The sequence below is a fragment of the Mastigoproctus giganteus genome, chromosome 12 (assembly GCF_048544385.1).
Source record: "Mastigoproctus giganteus isolate SK-2022 chromosome 12, ASM4854438v1, whole genome shotgun sequence".
NCBI classification, from domain to species: Eukaryota; Metazoa; Arthropoda; class Arachnida; order Uropygi; family Thelyphonidae; genus Mastigoproctus; species Mastigoproctus giganteus.
The window spans coordinates 30,807,253-30,824,536 of record NC_143586.1 but is presented as its reverse complement, the minus strand read 5'-3'; the positions used below and the strand labels follow the sequence as shown (position 1 = coordinate 30,824,536).

The following is a 17,284-nucleotide window of genomic DNA, read 5'->3' as shown; positions in this document are numbered from 1 at the left end:
CACAACAAGTTCCTTGGTATTGCTACTTTTAAATAAATGGCGTAGCCAAAAGGTTAATCTGTTATTTACTTAAAAGATGGAATGCTGCTATGACCAAGGTAGTGTTAATATGGAAGCAAAATGCCGAACCTTGCTACATGAAAAAGTCTCAGTAACATTACTATTTTGCTTCCCCTTAGAGCTGGCACCTGGATGCAATTAGGGTCGGCATTTTGCTGGTTTCATCCAGGCGCTCAGTAGGCCCGATACGATTTTGGCTATTATAGCCTGTTTCAGGACTTAGTAGTATTTCATCACATAGCAGGTGGCCTCTAGTAACAATTCCTTGACAAAGATTCACATTGGAGTTAAAAAAAAAAAAAAAAGGGCTTGGCACATCTAAATCAGTTACCTTGATGAGCTTGTCACACCCAGGGTCCTCAGCTGGATATCATCATTCTTCTCTTTCTTGGTGATCCCCCCCCTCTCTCTCTATCTCTCAAGGTAAGTTAGTTATTTCTTTTGGCTGGTGCAGCAAAAGCCTCAGGCTTCCTTGTACCATATGGCTAATAATAATAATAATCAGTATAATAATAAAATTTAATTCAACTTCATTTATATAATTATTAAATAACACTTTTAGTATTAGCAATGGCCACATGGTGCAAGGAAGCCTATGGTGCACCAACTTCAGCAGCTTATGCTGCACCAGCCAAAAAATAAAAATAATAAATAAATAACAAAACCAAAAATAAAATAATAATAATACGAAGAATTTTTTTAAAAATAATTAATAAGAGAAAAGGAAATAGACAACCTATCAGCTCACCTTTAAATTTCCCCAAACTGTCAGCCTCTACTACCCATGTAGGTAACTTATTCCAGTAATTTATAAAAAAGTAAAGTGCAGCCATTATCAACCCACTGCAGGATGGAAGCTTCCTCAACAATTCATACTGAGTAATTTATAACTCGCTGGCTAAAATAAAACTTCCTGCAATCCAGCCTAAACATCTTCCTCCATAACTTGAAATTATAGCACCTAGTTCTAGAATCATTTATAACTGTGAAAATTTCGTCCTAGTCCCTTTTACTTATGCCTCTCAGAGCCTTAAACACTTCAATCAAATCTCCTCTAAGATGCCTTGCTTCGAAGCTCTGCAACCCACATATTCGAAGTCTTTCCTCATATGGACGCCCTTTTGTCGGTCTCACCAGGCAAGTTACCCGTCTTTGGACCCTTTCAAGAATCACATGTCTTTCTTTAGGTGGTCTCCATACTTGAAAACAGTATTCCAAGTGTGGTCTAACAATAGCCTTATATTTAAAAAAAAAAATAATGAAAATGAAAGAAGCATTACCTATATTTAACCACAGGCAAAAAAATTGGTGTTAGAGCTTTCGGTACATAATATTAAAAAAAAAAACAATTTGTGAACAGCGCCATAAGTCTCTTCACCAGACTTATAAATCGAATAAATTAACTTTTATACAACTCTTATGTATTTTTTATAATATATAGTGTCATTTAAAACCTACCCAGTTTATTATTAATTTAAACATTTATATCGTTCATAAAGTATTCTGTTAATTTTAAAAAAAATTATTTATTTATTTATTTATTTATTTTCATATTTGCCTAAGGTGGCGTCACAGTCTTTAAGTGAGAGTGATATAAACACACAGTAGAACGTGCTTAGTGACGTCAGAGCACGCGTCATTTTCATGCTTTGCCAAGCGATGAAATGTTTCCCATTAACTGAAAAATTGTAATTTGCCTCCACGCCATTTTGTCTTCTTTAGTTCATAACGAAAATAAAAACTATTTTCTTTATTTCAAAGAAAGTAATTTTTTAGATGAGTCCTTTATAAAAAGAACCGGTTTTTAGTGTAATGCACGATCTTGTAAAAGTGTATTTGACATCAGCTTTTGTGGGCTTGTTAGTCAAAATGCACGATTTTGTTATTCCATGCGACCACCATCACTTTTGTCCGGGCACAGTGCACGGCTACCGCGTGATGTATTCTTTATGACCAACGATGGAAGTTGCAGAAAAACGTGGCTTTGACCACACACGGTTCTAATTTGCTACAGAGTTTGTTGGCACCACTAGCAGTAAATAATTTGTTGGATACAGGTTTGAATATAGTGTTCTTCCCGAGCACAGAGAATGATGTATGTGTTAAATATTCGGTAGGTACCTAATTATCTCAGCTTTATTTAACTCTTCCTTATCAAGTTTTAATCTAATCATTCAAATGAACAAACAGGTACCTTCGATAAATCTTGTTTAGTTTTATATGCACTATGCATCTAATTTGTTATACTCTCCCTCACAATTTATTTTTATTTTTTTTATTTCCTTATTTTTATTTTTTTTTATTTCCTTATTTATTATTTTTATTTCCTTATTTTCATTTTCTCCCTCCCCCACCTACATAATTATTGGTATCTTCTAATATCACTTTATTTAAGCTGAATTCTTTCCCATTACATTTCAATATTAGAATATTTGCTAATTTTATTAAGCATGCGCAGTGAAGAAATCCGCCGAGAATTATTGTGATTTTTAATCAGCTGAATCCAGAGGGCGTACCAGAATTTATCATTCCAATATTGGATTAATTATTTATTAATTCATTTCTTGATTAATTATTATTTATTTATTTATTGATTGATTACTCATCAATACATAATTATTGGTATCTTCTAATATCACTTTATTTAAGCTGAATCCTTCCCATTACATTTCAATATTAGAATATTTAGAATATTTGTAAATGTTATTAAGCATGCGCAGTGAAGAAATCCGCCGAGAATTATTGTGATTTTTAATCAGCTGAATCCAGAGGGCGTACCAGAATTTATCATTCCAATATTGGATTAATTATTTATTAATTCATTTCTTGATTAATTATTATTTATTTATTTATTGAATACTCATTAATACATAATTATTGGTATCTTCTAAGTGAATATCGCTTTATTTAAGCTGAATTCTTCCCATTACTTTTCAATATTAGAATATTTGTAAATTTTATTAAGCATGCGCAGTGAAGAAATCTGCCGAGAATTATTGTGATTTTTAATCAGCTGAATCCAGAGGGCGTACCAGAATTTATCATTCCAATATTGGATTGATTATTTATTAATTCATTTCTTGATTAATTATTATTTATTTATTGATTAATTGATTACTCATCAATACATAATTATTGGTATCTTCTAAGTGAATATCGCTATATTTAAGCTGAATTCTTCCCATTACTTTTCAATATTAAAATATTTGTAAATTTTATTAAGCATGCGCAGTAAAGAAATCTGCCGAGAATTATTGTGATTTTTAATCAACTGAATCCAGAGGGCGTACCAATATTTATTATTCCGATATGGAATTAAATTTCAGTTATTAATTAATCAATTATTATTTATTTATTGATTAATATTATTTATTAATTAAATTGTCTCGTAATTAATTTTTATTTAATGCAATTATTATTAATTTTAATTTATTGTTATTATAATTTTTATTTATATATTAATTAAAAAATAATAATAAATAGATATTTTTACTCAAAAGTTCCTTTTTAGGTGATTACAAAACGAAATGTTATCAGAAGATGAAAAACGGCAGAAAAGCATTCCAGGTACTGGAAGAGATTGCAATAAAAAGGTATTTTATTATTCTCTTTGTTTTTTTTTTTTAATATTTTGGATAAATACCGGTAGAAGTGAAGAGAGGGAAAAATAGGAGGTCACTCGTTGTATCAAACTAACCATAAATCTCACCACACGAAAATCCTACTTAGATTGCTAGCTGATAGAAGGCTGCGAGAACGAAGAAGATGCCCACCCAGGGATTTTCTTAGTATTTAAACTGCCGCTTCCTTGACCCGACACTAGAGCCATCTGCTGGGGACAAAAGTGTGATAAGAACGAAACAGGATATCTGTGTACCGTCTCGATTTTACACGACCTTGTAATGCTTTACATGTGAACTCCCTTAACCACCTGCTTGCCCCGCCCAGGGCAAAGCGACCCCTGTAGGAGAAAAATATAATTACAAATACGATGGTAGGCATGATAAGAACGGAGATATGGAGGTGAAAAACACATCGACACAGGCTCTAACACTGTTTGTCGAACGAGAAGATTCTCATCACGCTGTCTGCTGGTGTCAAGCGGTTGGGCTTGTGAACATGAAATTGGTGGATAGAATGCAACACCTGCCGTTTGTTTGAACGACTCCAGTCGGGGCGCTTTTTAGTCGTACAACAACGATTGCCCCGAGGGGATACACACGGGTCATTCGGGGTGAGAAATGATAAACATTTACATCCTGGAGTGGTGCAGTGTTTGAAGCAAAAAAGAAAATGAAGCCTTTGATGTGTGCAAATGTAGGGAGGGAGGGAGGGTTGTTTACAAATAGATTTGGGAAAGTCGCGTGTCTTACGTGTTGTTTTCTTTTTCTTGTAGAAAGTTGCGATCACGTGACATTGTTACGCGTAGTTGTACGCGTGGCCTCAGTACCCCCGTCTTTTATTTTTTAACCGTTGTATGAACTTCTTAGAATTAAGATTGATCCTTTACGTCGTGTCGGTCTTTGGGTTCGAAATTGCAAATACTTCACTTAGTTTGCTTGTTGCCTTTGAATTATATAGGAGTGGTGAGGTAACTAAACCAAAGCATCTCCATCCAGTTGGGTTTAGGAAGAACCCTTCACAAACTTTATCCCAACAGTGAATTCAACTTTTTTGTTGTTGCTGTTGTTTCTAACCCTGGTAAATTCTGTTCTCTGCTTTTTTAGCGGAAGTAAGTTAGAAGGATGGCTAGATGGTATAAGAAGACCTTAGAATGCAAATCAAGTGGTATTTATGTGATGATAATGTAGTGGAAAACCTGATTTGGTATGTGGTAAATAAATGATGTTAAAAAAACACACACATACTCATTCAAACACAGTGAAATAATGGAATATATGCCTAAGGGAGTTTGAAAAATGAGGTGATAAAGAGCTTCCTAGGGCGGAGTGTCGCTAAAAATACAAATAGAAATGGCATCTTTGAGAGGTGAATGCTCTTTCTCCAAATCAAAGGGCTGTTCCGCGCAGCTGAAATCACATCTTGGAGAGGAGCTGTTCAAATCGAAATGTATGTTTAAATTGCATAGTGATTATTGGCAATACAACTGTAGGTGTTTCTACCAAGAACAAGTTTTATTTGTTTAATAAAAAAAAAAAAAAAGGACATCGTTATTCTGGTGTACCTTGAAATGTCTTGTTAGGTTAAAAAAAAATGCTGGAATAATCTTTTGAAACCTAACAAAGCCAGTTCGTAGATAGCAGGCTAGCTGTACACCAAGAAACAGGGGTTCGACAATGTCACAATTAATTAAGTACTGCGACTCTTTGAACAATTCTTAACAATATATTAAATTTGTGTATAACATGTAACTAAGAGGTTTACAATTTTTACTTTCCTTTTTCTTTTTCTTTTTCTCCAGCCATTTCTGAGTGCTACCAACTATGTCACCTACCTCCGACGACAAGATCGTACCAAGACCACCTGCACGGATGATAACTCCGAGACCGAACTAATTGACTTTAATGGGATGCTTGTGGAGATTCCGAAATTTTCGGAACTTCTCCGACGATTAAGTGAAGATCTTCGAGCGTCAATTCCCAGGTAAACTTCACGTCTGGTGTGTTAAAGATCTATAATTACAAGATAAGGCACCTTGCAGTAATTAGCATCTATTAAAATGATGGATTGTTGGCAAATTATAGTTTCCGCGTGTCTTTCCTACACACCAAATCTCCCACCCTCCCTCTCATGCTAACAGTTTGGGTACACCGATTTCATCCCCCCTCCACGCTAACAGTTTATGCGCTATTGGGAACACCTCAATTATTCCAACAGGTTAAGATGAAAAAGGAAGTTGGAATCGAAAGCAAATTCTAAGAATTTGGGACCTTTTTTTTTTAATGCAAAGATGCTATGCTCGTGTGGCCACGATAACGAAATTCCAAAATTACGAATTCTGAGGGAACTCATTACACAAAACTGTTTGTCCATTGCTTACAGTTTTTCTAAACAAAGGATAAAATATTTTTCGCTATCTGTATCTGTGATTCTATATTCGTAGTGATCTATCTTTGATATTTTGCAGTTTTCTAGAAGAATTCATCTCTGATCAGAATGATGGCATTGGCACGTTGTTGGAGATTTTGAAAAATTGTCAGAATCGTCAGTCTAGTAAAGAGTTAAATGGATCTCTCTTCAGTCGCTGTCACCAAAAAGTACTAAAGAAAGCTTTGGTATGTATACATCCTGATCTCTTATTTTAAATTTAAGATTAAATGAAACAGCCTATTGACTCTTTCTCTTAACTTGCTGCTGGACCACTTCAGGAAAGGGGAACTTTCCTCTCCTCCAGATATTCAAGGCCCAACCATCTTCCTATCTTTCCCTTTTCTCTCTTTTCGATCTAGAATATAACATAATGTAAAATGCTTTAATGCTTATAATTATTTTAACTTTTGAATATTAATTTAAATTTTAACTTTTCAGTTAATTATTTAAATAAGATGTAAAAAATTCCTATGTTGCATAAGGTGGCAGATGATTAGCATCCCGTTATCTTCTAAAAGCTAATCTCAATCATTATGAAATTCTCAACTACCTGTGAAGTTGAATTATTAGTTATATGACATAGGCCTTCGTGGGTAGCATAATTGGTAGGATCTCGATCCTCCCCACACCGGGTAAAAAGACCTGAATTCGAATCCCATCGATGATGGAAGGAATTTTTATGGGTCTTTTTCACAACGTGACTGAGTTCGTCGGTCTCAAGTGAGGGTAGTATGGTTTTTATTCCGGAAACTTTAGTTTTTTCGTCCAGCAAACAGCAAATCGAACTCAGAACACACGCAATTTGGAGCCAATATACACTGAGCAATATGGCGTTAATCGCTGACACTCCTTCAACGACAACAACTTATAACATAGAAAGCAGAGCGCTATCCATGCTTTTCACGAATGCCTATGAGCATTGCAAAGATTTAGATACAAGCTAAAGTTCCAAAATAAACTCACGTTCTTCTCGGATAAACTGGTGTTAAAAGTAAATTATGTGAAGTTCTTCAAATATTACTGCTTTCACAATGAAGCTACCTCTGCCACATGCCAAAAAATAGCTCACCATACCCGATTACATCATGTGCTCTGTTGCCATAGTTTCCTCGGCACACATCACTGACCAATATTTTGTGCGATAAAGCTGAGTTCTTCTCAGTGGGGTCCCCAAAGACCTTCACTGGCACCACTTTTAGTGTCAGTATTTAAAACGCATCACTGTAGCAGCAAAGATCCAATTGTCCATTTTTCCAGATGACGGGAAGCTACTGTTTTCATCAATTTACTTCAGAGAGGATGATTCTGCCCTCCACAATGCATTATGAACTTATTTGTTATCTGGAACGCAAAGGTTGGGTTGAAATGCAAAGAATCCACAGCAAAAAAAAAAAACAAAACAAAACAAAAAAAAAACGATTATGTTTCCACATTCTTGCTTTTCAAGACAAGTTTCTCCATTCTGATGCTTGCATTCCCGGTACGGTGTCTATATCCAGAATGCAAGCATTAGAACTAACTCATCTTCCCATGTGTAATATATCTATAAATTACTTATATTTTCTGGTCGAGGAGTGAATAAAGCCCATAAAAGTTCCTCGCGTCATTGACGGGATTCGATCCCGGTTCTTTTCCACCCGGTTTGCGAAGGACGGTGATTTTAACCTCTGTACTACCGCGAGGACTCAATTATGTTAAAAAAAAACCAAATCCCTGTTTTTTTCGTGGGTAAAACCTTGCTATCTACACCTGAGACCGACTAACTCAGCCATGGAGTGAAAAAAAGCCCAGAAAAGTCCCTCGCGACGTCGACGGGATTCGGACCCAGGACTTTTCCACCCGGTGTGGGAGGTCGGTGACGATACCACTGTGCTACCGCGCAGAGCTCATTGGCGTAAAGGAGTGAAGTCGCTGGTGAGAAATTCGCGGGCCAGAATCAGCTTCACCAAGTGGTTTTTATTTTTATTCCAACCACCAACCTTTCATAAATTGTGCCGATTATAAATATAAATGAAAACCATTTGGTGGACCTGATTCTGCGCACTCGTGGGTAGCACAGTTGGTAGAATCGCTGTCCTCCCCACACCGGGTGGAAAAGGCCCGAGTTCGAGTTCCATCAATGACATGAGGAATTTTTATGGGCCTTTTTCAAAACGTCGCTGAGTTAGTCGGTCTCAGGCAAAGGTAGCATGGTTTTTTTCTCCCGGAAACTCGGTTTTTCGTCCAGCAAACTGAAAATCGGCCACAGAACACAAGCAATTTACAGACAGCACACGAAGCAATGTGGCCTTAGTCGTTGATGCTCCTAAAATCCAACAACAACCTGTTCTGATTCTGGCCAGGGGGGGGGGGCATATATTAGGTATGTCTGTTACAGCCGGTTTATATTCTTTATTTAACGTTTTAATTAATTCAATTTAACTTTATGATGTTAATAAAAATGAATAATGTTTTAATTTTTGTTTTCTATTTCTCAATATGCATTTTCGTTTCAAACAGCACTTAACCCTTTCTGCTTCTTCTCGGCAGCTTTTCTTTTTCTTGTGTTTTAATTCCCAAAGGTCAGTGATTGCTATATTATCAAATTGACCCTCACTTAAGCCGTTAAAAATAGAACCTCTAATGTTATTGGCAAGTGATTTTCTCATTTCTTGTCTCCGAAATAATTTGTGTAATATTATTTATAGCCTCCAATCACATCAGCACTTCATTCTGTATCTACATGCCCACGAGGTGTATAATTCGTTTGACGAACTTGGGGTGGTGCCAGAAAAGATATCTGTTTAAAATGCTGTCCGCATCCAAGACCAGTTAGCGTTTTTACAACTGACACTATCATTAGTAATCTATGAAGTAAACATGAGCTTAATGTTTATGTACTCTTGAGTGCAGGCGTTCAACAAACTTTTAATTGTTTTTGGTGCCACATAGAACCACAGTATCCATATGGTTCTTCATAAGAAAGAAAAAAATTAAATAAATTTTATTGTCAGTATTTTATTCAATATTTTGGAGCCATTTTAGTAGGTATTTGAGATAACAGTTAAATAGAATTAATTGGGAGGTTTTTCTCCCGAAACTCGAGTTTTTCATCCAGAAAAACAGATAAATCGATCAGAGAACACTCACGCGATTTGTGAACATCACACAATTGGACAGAAAAGATAGATCTTCGGTGACCCTAACATGGCAGTTTTTATTCTGAAGGCTGCGAGGAGACCTAATAAAGTGGCCACTCAGCTTATACAGTTAAGTCTAATTGAACTCCAGATTCCAGTGTATTGTTTAACTGGCTCATATGAACATCTTTTGTAAAGAAACTCTTGGTAAATATGGAACAACGTAAGCTTTTTTTTGTTGTTGTTGTTCAGAATGCTTTCGGAAAGGAAACAAATACGTATTTGGGGATGTCATTCATCTGATAGAATGATAAGGAATTAGCTACACTACAAGGAAATACTTCGGGCAAATAAGGAAGTGGGTAAACTGAAGAGTGTACTTAGAGGAATAGAGAGACAAATGTAAACGTTGCTGAATAGCTGTTGTAACGGTGGTTAATAAGGAGGAAACTAATTGAGAAGTTATGGCCGAAGGAAAGTCAACACACTTCATGCTAGCTTAGTTCATGGACAATGGTGAACCGGTGTTTACCAAGTGGCCATGGGCGATGGAGACCGAAAGAGAAAGAGATAGAGAATGAAAAGGAGAAATGATACTTTTATTATTTGTGTGATGAAGTAAGCATTTTTCGAAGTGTACTTGAATTTCCAACTTATGCAGAACTATGAAATTATTCTTGTTTCTTGCAGAACTATGAAATTATTCTTGTTAAACTGAACCTCAGTATGGTACTTCCATCTGAATTAAGCTTGAATTTGACGGGGAATGAATAGAACTAGTGGCCAGAAAGTATCTAGGGTAATTTTAAGCCATTGCTGTAGCAATAATTTCTCTAGTTCCTCTTCTTGTTCATTGAAAGGCGACATATGGGCCCATCTTCCTGAGTGGATCGCTCCACTCCTCCCTTCAGCAGGGAGTGGAGGCAATTCAGGAGAGTTCCAATTGAAATTCGTCCGACTACAAAACTTGTTTCAAATACTATATTATATTTCCAGCTCTTTTTACAGTCTAATTCACTTATTTTCCCCTCCAAAACATAAAGTTATGTATAATTGTAAAGGGTTCTTTCAATCATGAACAGCATATCCAGTTTCTGATGGTCAACGTTCCTGGGAAGAACGAATGCAGATTCGATTCTGGACTGAAATCAGTGATCTATGATTTGAGAATGGATAGATTAGATTTTCCCAATATTTTCTTATTGCATCCAATTGAGATTGGTCTGTAGTCTTTGATCGGTTTTGGACGTGATATTTTAGGAATGGATTTGACTTCGTAGTGCTTTTAGATTTGAGGATGGTTGATTGTCGAGAAAATTTTGTTGAATATATGTAGAAGAAAATTAAGAATGTGGGGACCACGTATTTAAACCATAAGCGAAAAAAAAAAATCCGTCCGGACCGATGGTTTACTTGTTTGGTAACCATTTTATTATTTTTAATAAAGATATTAAAAAGCCTGGAAGGATTTATGGTTTATTAAAGAGTTCATTTGAAACAATTCGTTTTACAATGCATACTTGCTGGAGAGAATTTAATAATTAGTTTGTCTCTTGCTTTTTGTGAATAGTGCTCTTTGTTGTGTGTCTTAAAGTTTGGATTCGTTTAATTCTTTTACCACCTTTGGTAACTCTTGCTGTATCTTTCTCTTTGACCATTTCTATCTGTGAAATGGAAAGACAGGGGTTCCTGATCTTACAAGAATTTAGAAGTGGAGGAGGAATGTGTCAAGTCACTCAAGAACGCTCTCATCTGACCATGCGTATTATGTCCAAATATCTATGGTCGATTTGCCAGTTTTGCGAGATTCTGGAGGGAAAACATTACTATCCACTCCCGAGACCGACTGATAGCCACGGAATGAAAGGTCATAAAAGTTCTTTACATCACTGATGGGATTCGAATCCTAACTTTTCCACCCGATGTGTGGAGGATGGTGATTATAATCACTCTGCTACCGCGCAGATTGATGCAGGATAGAGTAACCAATGGGTGTAAAAATTATCTTTTTCAAGATAAAGAGCTTGAAATGGTGAAAAGGAGGTGTAATTGTGTCATCTTGTTCACCGTGCGTAATTTCTCACTATAAGTAAAAACAGGAAAAGAATTGAGAATGGCTTCCTCTAAGTGAGCGCTTAATTTGAATCGTAGCACGCTTCTAATTGCGTCATGCTCCAGATCCAGAGATTACTATCATCAGCTGACCGTGACTCTCTAAACAGTTTCCTGTTGGGTTAAAAGCTGCCCTTGTTTGTCTCGCTATCCGCTAATCGCAAACGGAAAATAACCCAGAAAGAAAGCAATTGAGTTGGAAAGGCGAAAAAGAATTCTTTGTAGACATCACAAAAGATGTTGTACAATTAGTTTCGGCAATTAAAGTTATCAAGAGCTTCGTATGAGAAAGAAGTTCCAGAAATTGCTGCAGAATTATTCTCGTATTCACTTTCCCAGATAAGCTCAATTGAAAACCCGGTAATTTGTGGGAGCTGGAAGAAATCATGAGATTAACAAACATTTCTCTGTAAACAAGCTACTTTCTGGGGATATTTAAAAAATCGACGTTCCAGTTGCACATTTCCAGTCACGTTCTTTAGTGTCGTCAAATACAGGATCTGTAAATCCGGGATCCTACCCCTTCCGATGCGGTCCCTCTAAGAAGAACAAACTACCAACTTCCTGAACATCACCAGGTTTCCGCACACTAACCCCTGTTGGTCATCAACACTTCCTTATGGCATCAAAGTCCAATTTCAACAATCCGCAGTTGAGGGGGTCCTTTGAAAATGACAGCATAGCGTTCCTGGTTAACGACCACCCCCTCTTCTTGCCCCTCGAGTGAATGTCCTCACAAAAAGTCTGTAAAGTACACTCGTAAAAGTAATAATGTTGTCAGACTCTACAACGCATCAAAAAGGCACTTGGAAAATGTGTCACTGAAGGCCGTGACATTCTTCAAAATCTCATGGACTCGTCTTTCCACTTACTCACTGTTTAGCGACAAATTTTTTACTTTCTTTCTTCTCTCATATTATTTATTTATTTAGTTTTCTTATTTATCTTTCTCCTCTGGGCTACGTGGGGGGTGCTGCACTTCCATCACCCACCATAAGGATTTCCGCAACTTTTTTTTTGTTTTCACTTTCGCCAATGTCGCTAACACCGCAGGGTGCTGTCGTATTCGTCGGTGGCAGCGAGCAGTTTTGTATAATTACCGCTCGGAAAAAGAGTGGCAGCGAGAAGCACGTGAAAAGAAAAGAGCATCCGCAGCTCCTGCCAAGAGGAACGACCCTAGCAGCAAAGGTAAATGAACGCATTCTTCGCCTCCCGGTACGAAAAATCCCCGGCTCAGGTGTATGGAGAGCAAAATGAACCGTGACTGTGGGATGTCAAAGGGAGCGTCTTAAAGATGCCCTTATCATCAACAGAAGTAGCACGAGGGGTTAGCAATTAACAAAGTGGGGGTAAGGGATATAATTAAACATTTTTTGTCCCTTTCCAGCTCCTAGTACTGACAGGTTGAGCGGGGGGAAAACATCAGCGCTTTTTAATTGAGTTCTTTTTTTTTCTTTCTTTTTTTTTTTTAAGTTGTTTTCTTTTTTCTTTATCTCTATCGTCATCTCCCCTTCCGTTCTGACCACCGAGAGGAATAAAAATTAAAATCCTTTGATAATTTTATCGACTTCATTTCCGTTCTTGGATTAAATCCTTCTTTAATAAGGGACTGCTTTCAATGGGTTTTAACCAGCATTCGATCGACAACCCCTGTCAAAATGCTATGAATTATTAATCCTTTTTTTCATAGCCTTAGTTTTCTTGCTTAGATTTAAAAATAACAACCAAAACAAAAGTTATCCGGTTGATGATGTGGCTGAAAACTGACCAATGAACCAAACAAATTTGCAATTGAAGAAGCATACTGGTTAATCCAGATGGTTTAACCAAGGGTTCAATGGGAAGACGAAAAAATTTCTTATCTAAACAGAAAACATATCGAAAAACAGAACTCTTCAAGCAAATCACCAGAAATACAAAAGAGAAAGATCAAAATAATACAGATGAGAATACTCTCAAACAGAGTATTCTAATGGATTAGAATATCTTTATAGAATGGGTTAATGCGTCCATCAGTAAGGTAAAGTTGAAAATTAAGTTGAGAATATACAACTTTATGTCACTTTCTTTAACGTTTCCTCAGAATACAACCGCCAGTTAGGTTGTTAATCGCATATCATCAAAATCTCCAAGAGAGGAGAATTGTTGGAAGAGGAGTCCGACAAGGTGGATGTCCTCTGAAGGTATGACAGCATAGGGCTTGCTACCTGAAAATCTAAAACGTCGGTGAAACGGATATTCGGGTCCCATTTTTAGTCAAGTGGACCCAATTTTAATGAAGTTCTGAGAGTTTCTAATGAAGAGTTTCGTTTTGAGAAAACGAAATCCTCTTCTTGCATCTTCACAATGGTGGAACTGTTAGTAACCTGGGTGTGTTCTCCATGTGCAAAGCGTGAAACACTGAATCTAGTTTACTGTAGGTGAAAACCCAGGTGTGAACCAAATGCGCATGGATCGAGGTTTGGCCTCCTCATTATACTGATGATTGGCGTACATCTGCGTCACCTGACAACCTTAGGTGGTGGATTGCTCTCATCTCTCCACAACTACTTATTGGGGGCTTGAAATGGTGAAACCCATGTTTAATCTCCACAGCAAGCTCTGGCACTAAGAATGAGTTATGTTTTTTGAGGTTATGATGGGCATCATGGTGAGATCCATTCTTCCTTACATTTCGAGGTTACAGCTCAAAAACGATGTTTATAGGCCGGCCACTAGAGAGTCCATTAAACTGAATCTATTGGTAAATCTTTAGGAGGCATCTGGATCAGCAAGTGTGTAATCTCGTTGCCTCTATTCTGCCAGCTAGTGACTGAAGGAAGTTAGAACAGTGTGTATGCGGGAAGGGGTACTGTCGAAGCTACTTTATGTTAAGCAGCAGGGTATATTCTTGCTGTGTGTACGCCTTATCTGAAAATATCATTGATTCTTACATGTCCTCCTCACCTTTTCTTGTTACTAAATACATCATGAGTCTGCTCGGTAGCACAGTGGTATCGTCACTGTCCTCCCTATACCGAGTGTAAAAGGCCCATGTTCGAATCCCGTCGATGACCTAAGGAACTTTAATGGGCTTTTTTTCACACCGTGGCTGAGTTAGTCGATCTCATGCGTAGATGGCAAGGTTTTTCCCCAGAAACTGGGATTTTTTTCGTCCAGCAAAACAGGAAAATCGATCAGAGAATACGCAATTTTCAGACACAAATACGGGTTTATGTAATGAATTACAGGTAACCTAATATAATACACCGATCAGTCAAAACATGATGACCAGCGAGTCGTTATGCAATCGAAGCAACTGGAGATGAACGCACGTGCGCAGGTCGGGACACAGTTTAAAAAACACCAGATACTGAGCTCCGTTAATCAGTGTCACTCATGTTCTTCATTCTTCAGATGGGAAAGGCAGCAGACTTAAGCGAGTTTGACAAAGGCAAAATTGCAATGGCCAGACGACTGTGTCACCAAATTCAAATTATTATATTAGGGCCACAGATTAATTTCTTACATATACCCATATACATATGTATTACGTTTGTAAATTGTGTGTGTTTTCTGGTCTATTTGCCTGTTTTGCTGGACGAAAAAACCCCAGTATCTGGGGGGGAAAAAACCTTGCTATCTACACCTGAGACCGATTAACTCGGCCACGGAGTGAAAAAAAAAACATTAAAAAAGCCCATTAAAGTTCCTCGCGTCATCGACGGGATTCGAATCCGGGCCTTTTTCACTCGGTGGAGAGGACGGAGACGATACCCCTGTGTTACCCTGCACAGACGGTCAGAGCATATCCGAAACGGCACGGCTGGTGGGATGCTCACGATCAGCCGTGGTTAGTACCTACCGAAAGTGGTCCGAGGAGGGAAAACCCACGAACCGCCGGCGAGGTGTTGGACGACGACGACTCATCGATGCTCGAGGTGAGCGAAGGCTCTCCCGGATGGTACGTAGCAACAGAAGGGCGACTGTGGCGCAACTAGCAGGTAATTGGAACGATGACGACGGAAGTAATGAGTCACAACACACAGTACATCGAACCCTGCTGAAATGGGGCTGCGTAGGCGCAAGGCCATTCCAAGTGCCCATGATAACCACGGTTCACCGGCTATAGCGCCTACAGTGGGCACGTGAGCATCGAAACTGGACCTTGAATGATTGGAAGAAGGTTGTCTGGTCTGATGAATCGCATTTCCTGTTGCACCATGTGGACGGCTGCGTATGTGTGCGTCGTTTACCTGGGGAAGTAATGGCTCCTGGATGCACCGTGGGACGAAAACATGCCGGTGGCGGTGGTGTCATGCTTTGGGAGATGTTCTGCTGGGATACCCTGGGTTCAGTCATCCATGTTCCGGGCCTCTGACGTCTACCACCTACCTAAACATCAGGTACATCCTTTCTTCCGCTCTGACGGTGCCGTCTTTCAGCAGGATAATGCGCCATGCCACACCGCCCGGATTGTTCGAAACTGGTTCGCGGAAAATGAGAAAGATTTCCAGGTATTGCTCTTGCCTCCAAATTCCCCAGACATCAATACCATCGAGCATCTGTAGTTTTGTGTTGGAACAGCAACTCCGATCTGCAGCGTCTTAACCACGGACCTTACAGGAGTTAAAGGATCTGCTGGTTACGTGTTGGTACCAAATATCACATTTAGAAATCTTGTAGCGTCCATGCCTCGCCAGATACGAGCTGTTTTGGCTGCACGTGGAGGACCAACATCATGTTAGGTAGGTCATAATGTTTTGGCTCATTGGTGTAATTTAATAATTTGAATACATCATGAATAGTCCAACTAATAGAATAAACTTATCTGTGGAAAGATCTAGACCTCCCAAACATGTCCTCTTTCACAAATATAAGTTGTCTCGGTTCCAATCTCAATGATGACTATTTCCTCTTGCATGTACCAAGTGCCACTTACTTTTTCTGACAGAATCCCAGTTATCCTGTGCCGATGCCAGCAGTGGCAACAACCACTGCTCAACTCAGTTCCCGTAATTATTCGCTGTACGATTCTTTTCGCTTCAATGGTAGTACTTGTGCGTATGTCCTTTTACTTTTTCCAGTCTAACTCTCCTAACAGTAAGGTAATATCGAGATGAGGAGGCTTTTGCGATTTCTAATGACCTCACTCAGCTTGTTCATTTACCTACCAGAATACCAGACAGTCATAGCCACATGTTTTGGCGCACTCTTGATCTTTATACCATCAACAAACCTACAAAGTGCACAGTCATTGTTAGTGGTCATCTAGGCACCTAAATACCATAGATTCCATATGCAAAACCCCAAGTTTTCGTAAAAAAAAAAAAAATTGCATGTTATGCGCACTGGTTTAAGATACATATGAACTCAGAAAATTCAAGCGGACATCCAATCCTTCTGTCAGTACAAGCAGCCTGAATCTAAAAGATACCTCGGAGAAGTTTCACCTTCCAAAGCACCATTTTGCAATCACAAAGCCAAAAAAAACTTTCGCATGCATTCATGTGGATGATCCAGTTGGAACTTGTGAATATCCTTAATAAATATCTTATCACTAAATATATCCCTAAATCTACTAATAATTCCCTCTATGCCTTATCAGTATGGTCTGCTCTTCCCACTTACATCTATTGGTAGAATTTCGGTTTTTAAGATGAACGAATAAATTAGCTGGTACTTCATTCATTATCTCCAGCAAGTCATATATACTAACTTGGAAGACTTGAAGATTCAAGATAATAGACAACACTCTTCTAATACTTGAAAAATTGATAGTGAAGCAAATTGACTCGACTGGAACAACTGGGATTGTAGCTATTCCCTCCAGAAATGCTTCGTACGTATGGGTGTCTGTAACTTTGTAGGATAGTGTATGTACACCGCAGCCGTTTTGGAAAATTGTGCTGTCTGATGTTTATCAAGAAGATGCACAAATTCTTTTTTTATATAATTGCCTC

At 38.1% G+C, this 17,284-nt stretch overlaps 1 protein-coding gene across 2 annotated transcripts in view; it reads left to right on the top strand.

The window, feature by feature from the left end:
• Positions 1 to 17,284, top strand: part of LOC150076846 (formin-like protein 1) — a 64,687-nt gene that overhangs the window by 26,281 nt on the left and 21,122 nt on the right. Inside the window, exons 2-4 of one of the 2 annotated variants that reach the window (XM_090386318.1) lie at positions 3,572 to 3,653; positions 5,483 to 5,664; positions 6,149 to 6,296. In XM_090386318.1, the coding sequence (XP_090242444.1) occupies positions 3,588 to 3,653; positions 5,483 to 5,664; positions 6,149 to 6,296 (396 nt within the window). In that variant the 5' untranslated portion in view covers positions 3,572 to 3,587. Of the gene's footprint in view, positions 1 to 3,560; positions 3,654 to 5,482; positions 5,665 to 6,148; positions 6,297 to 17,284 lie in introns of both variants that reach the window. The other variant, XM_090386317.1, reaches the window with a different exon arrangement.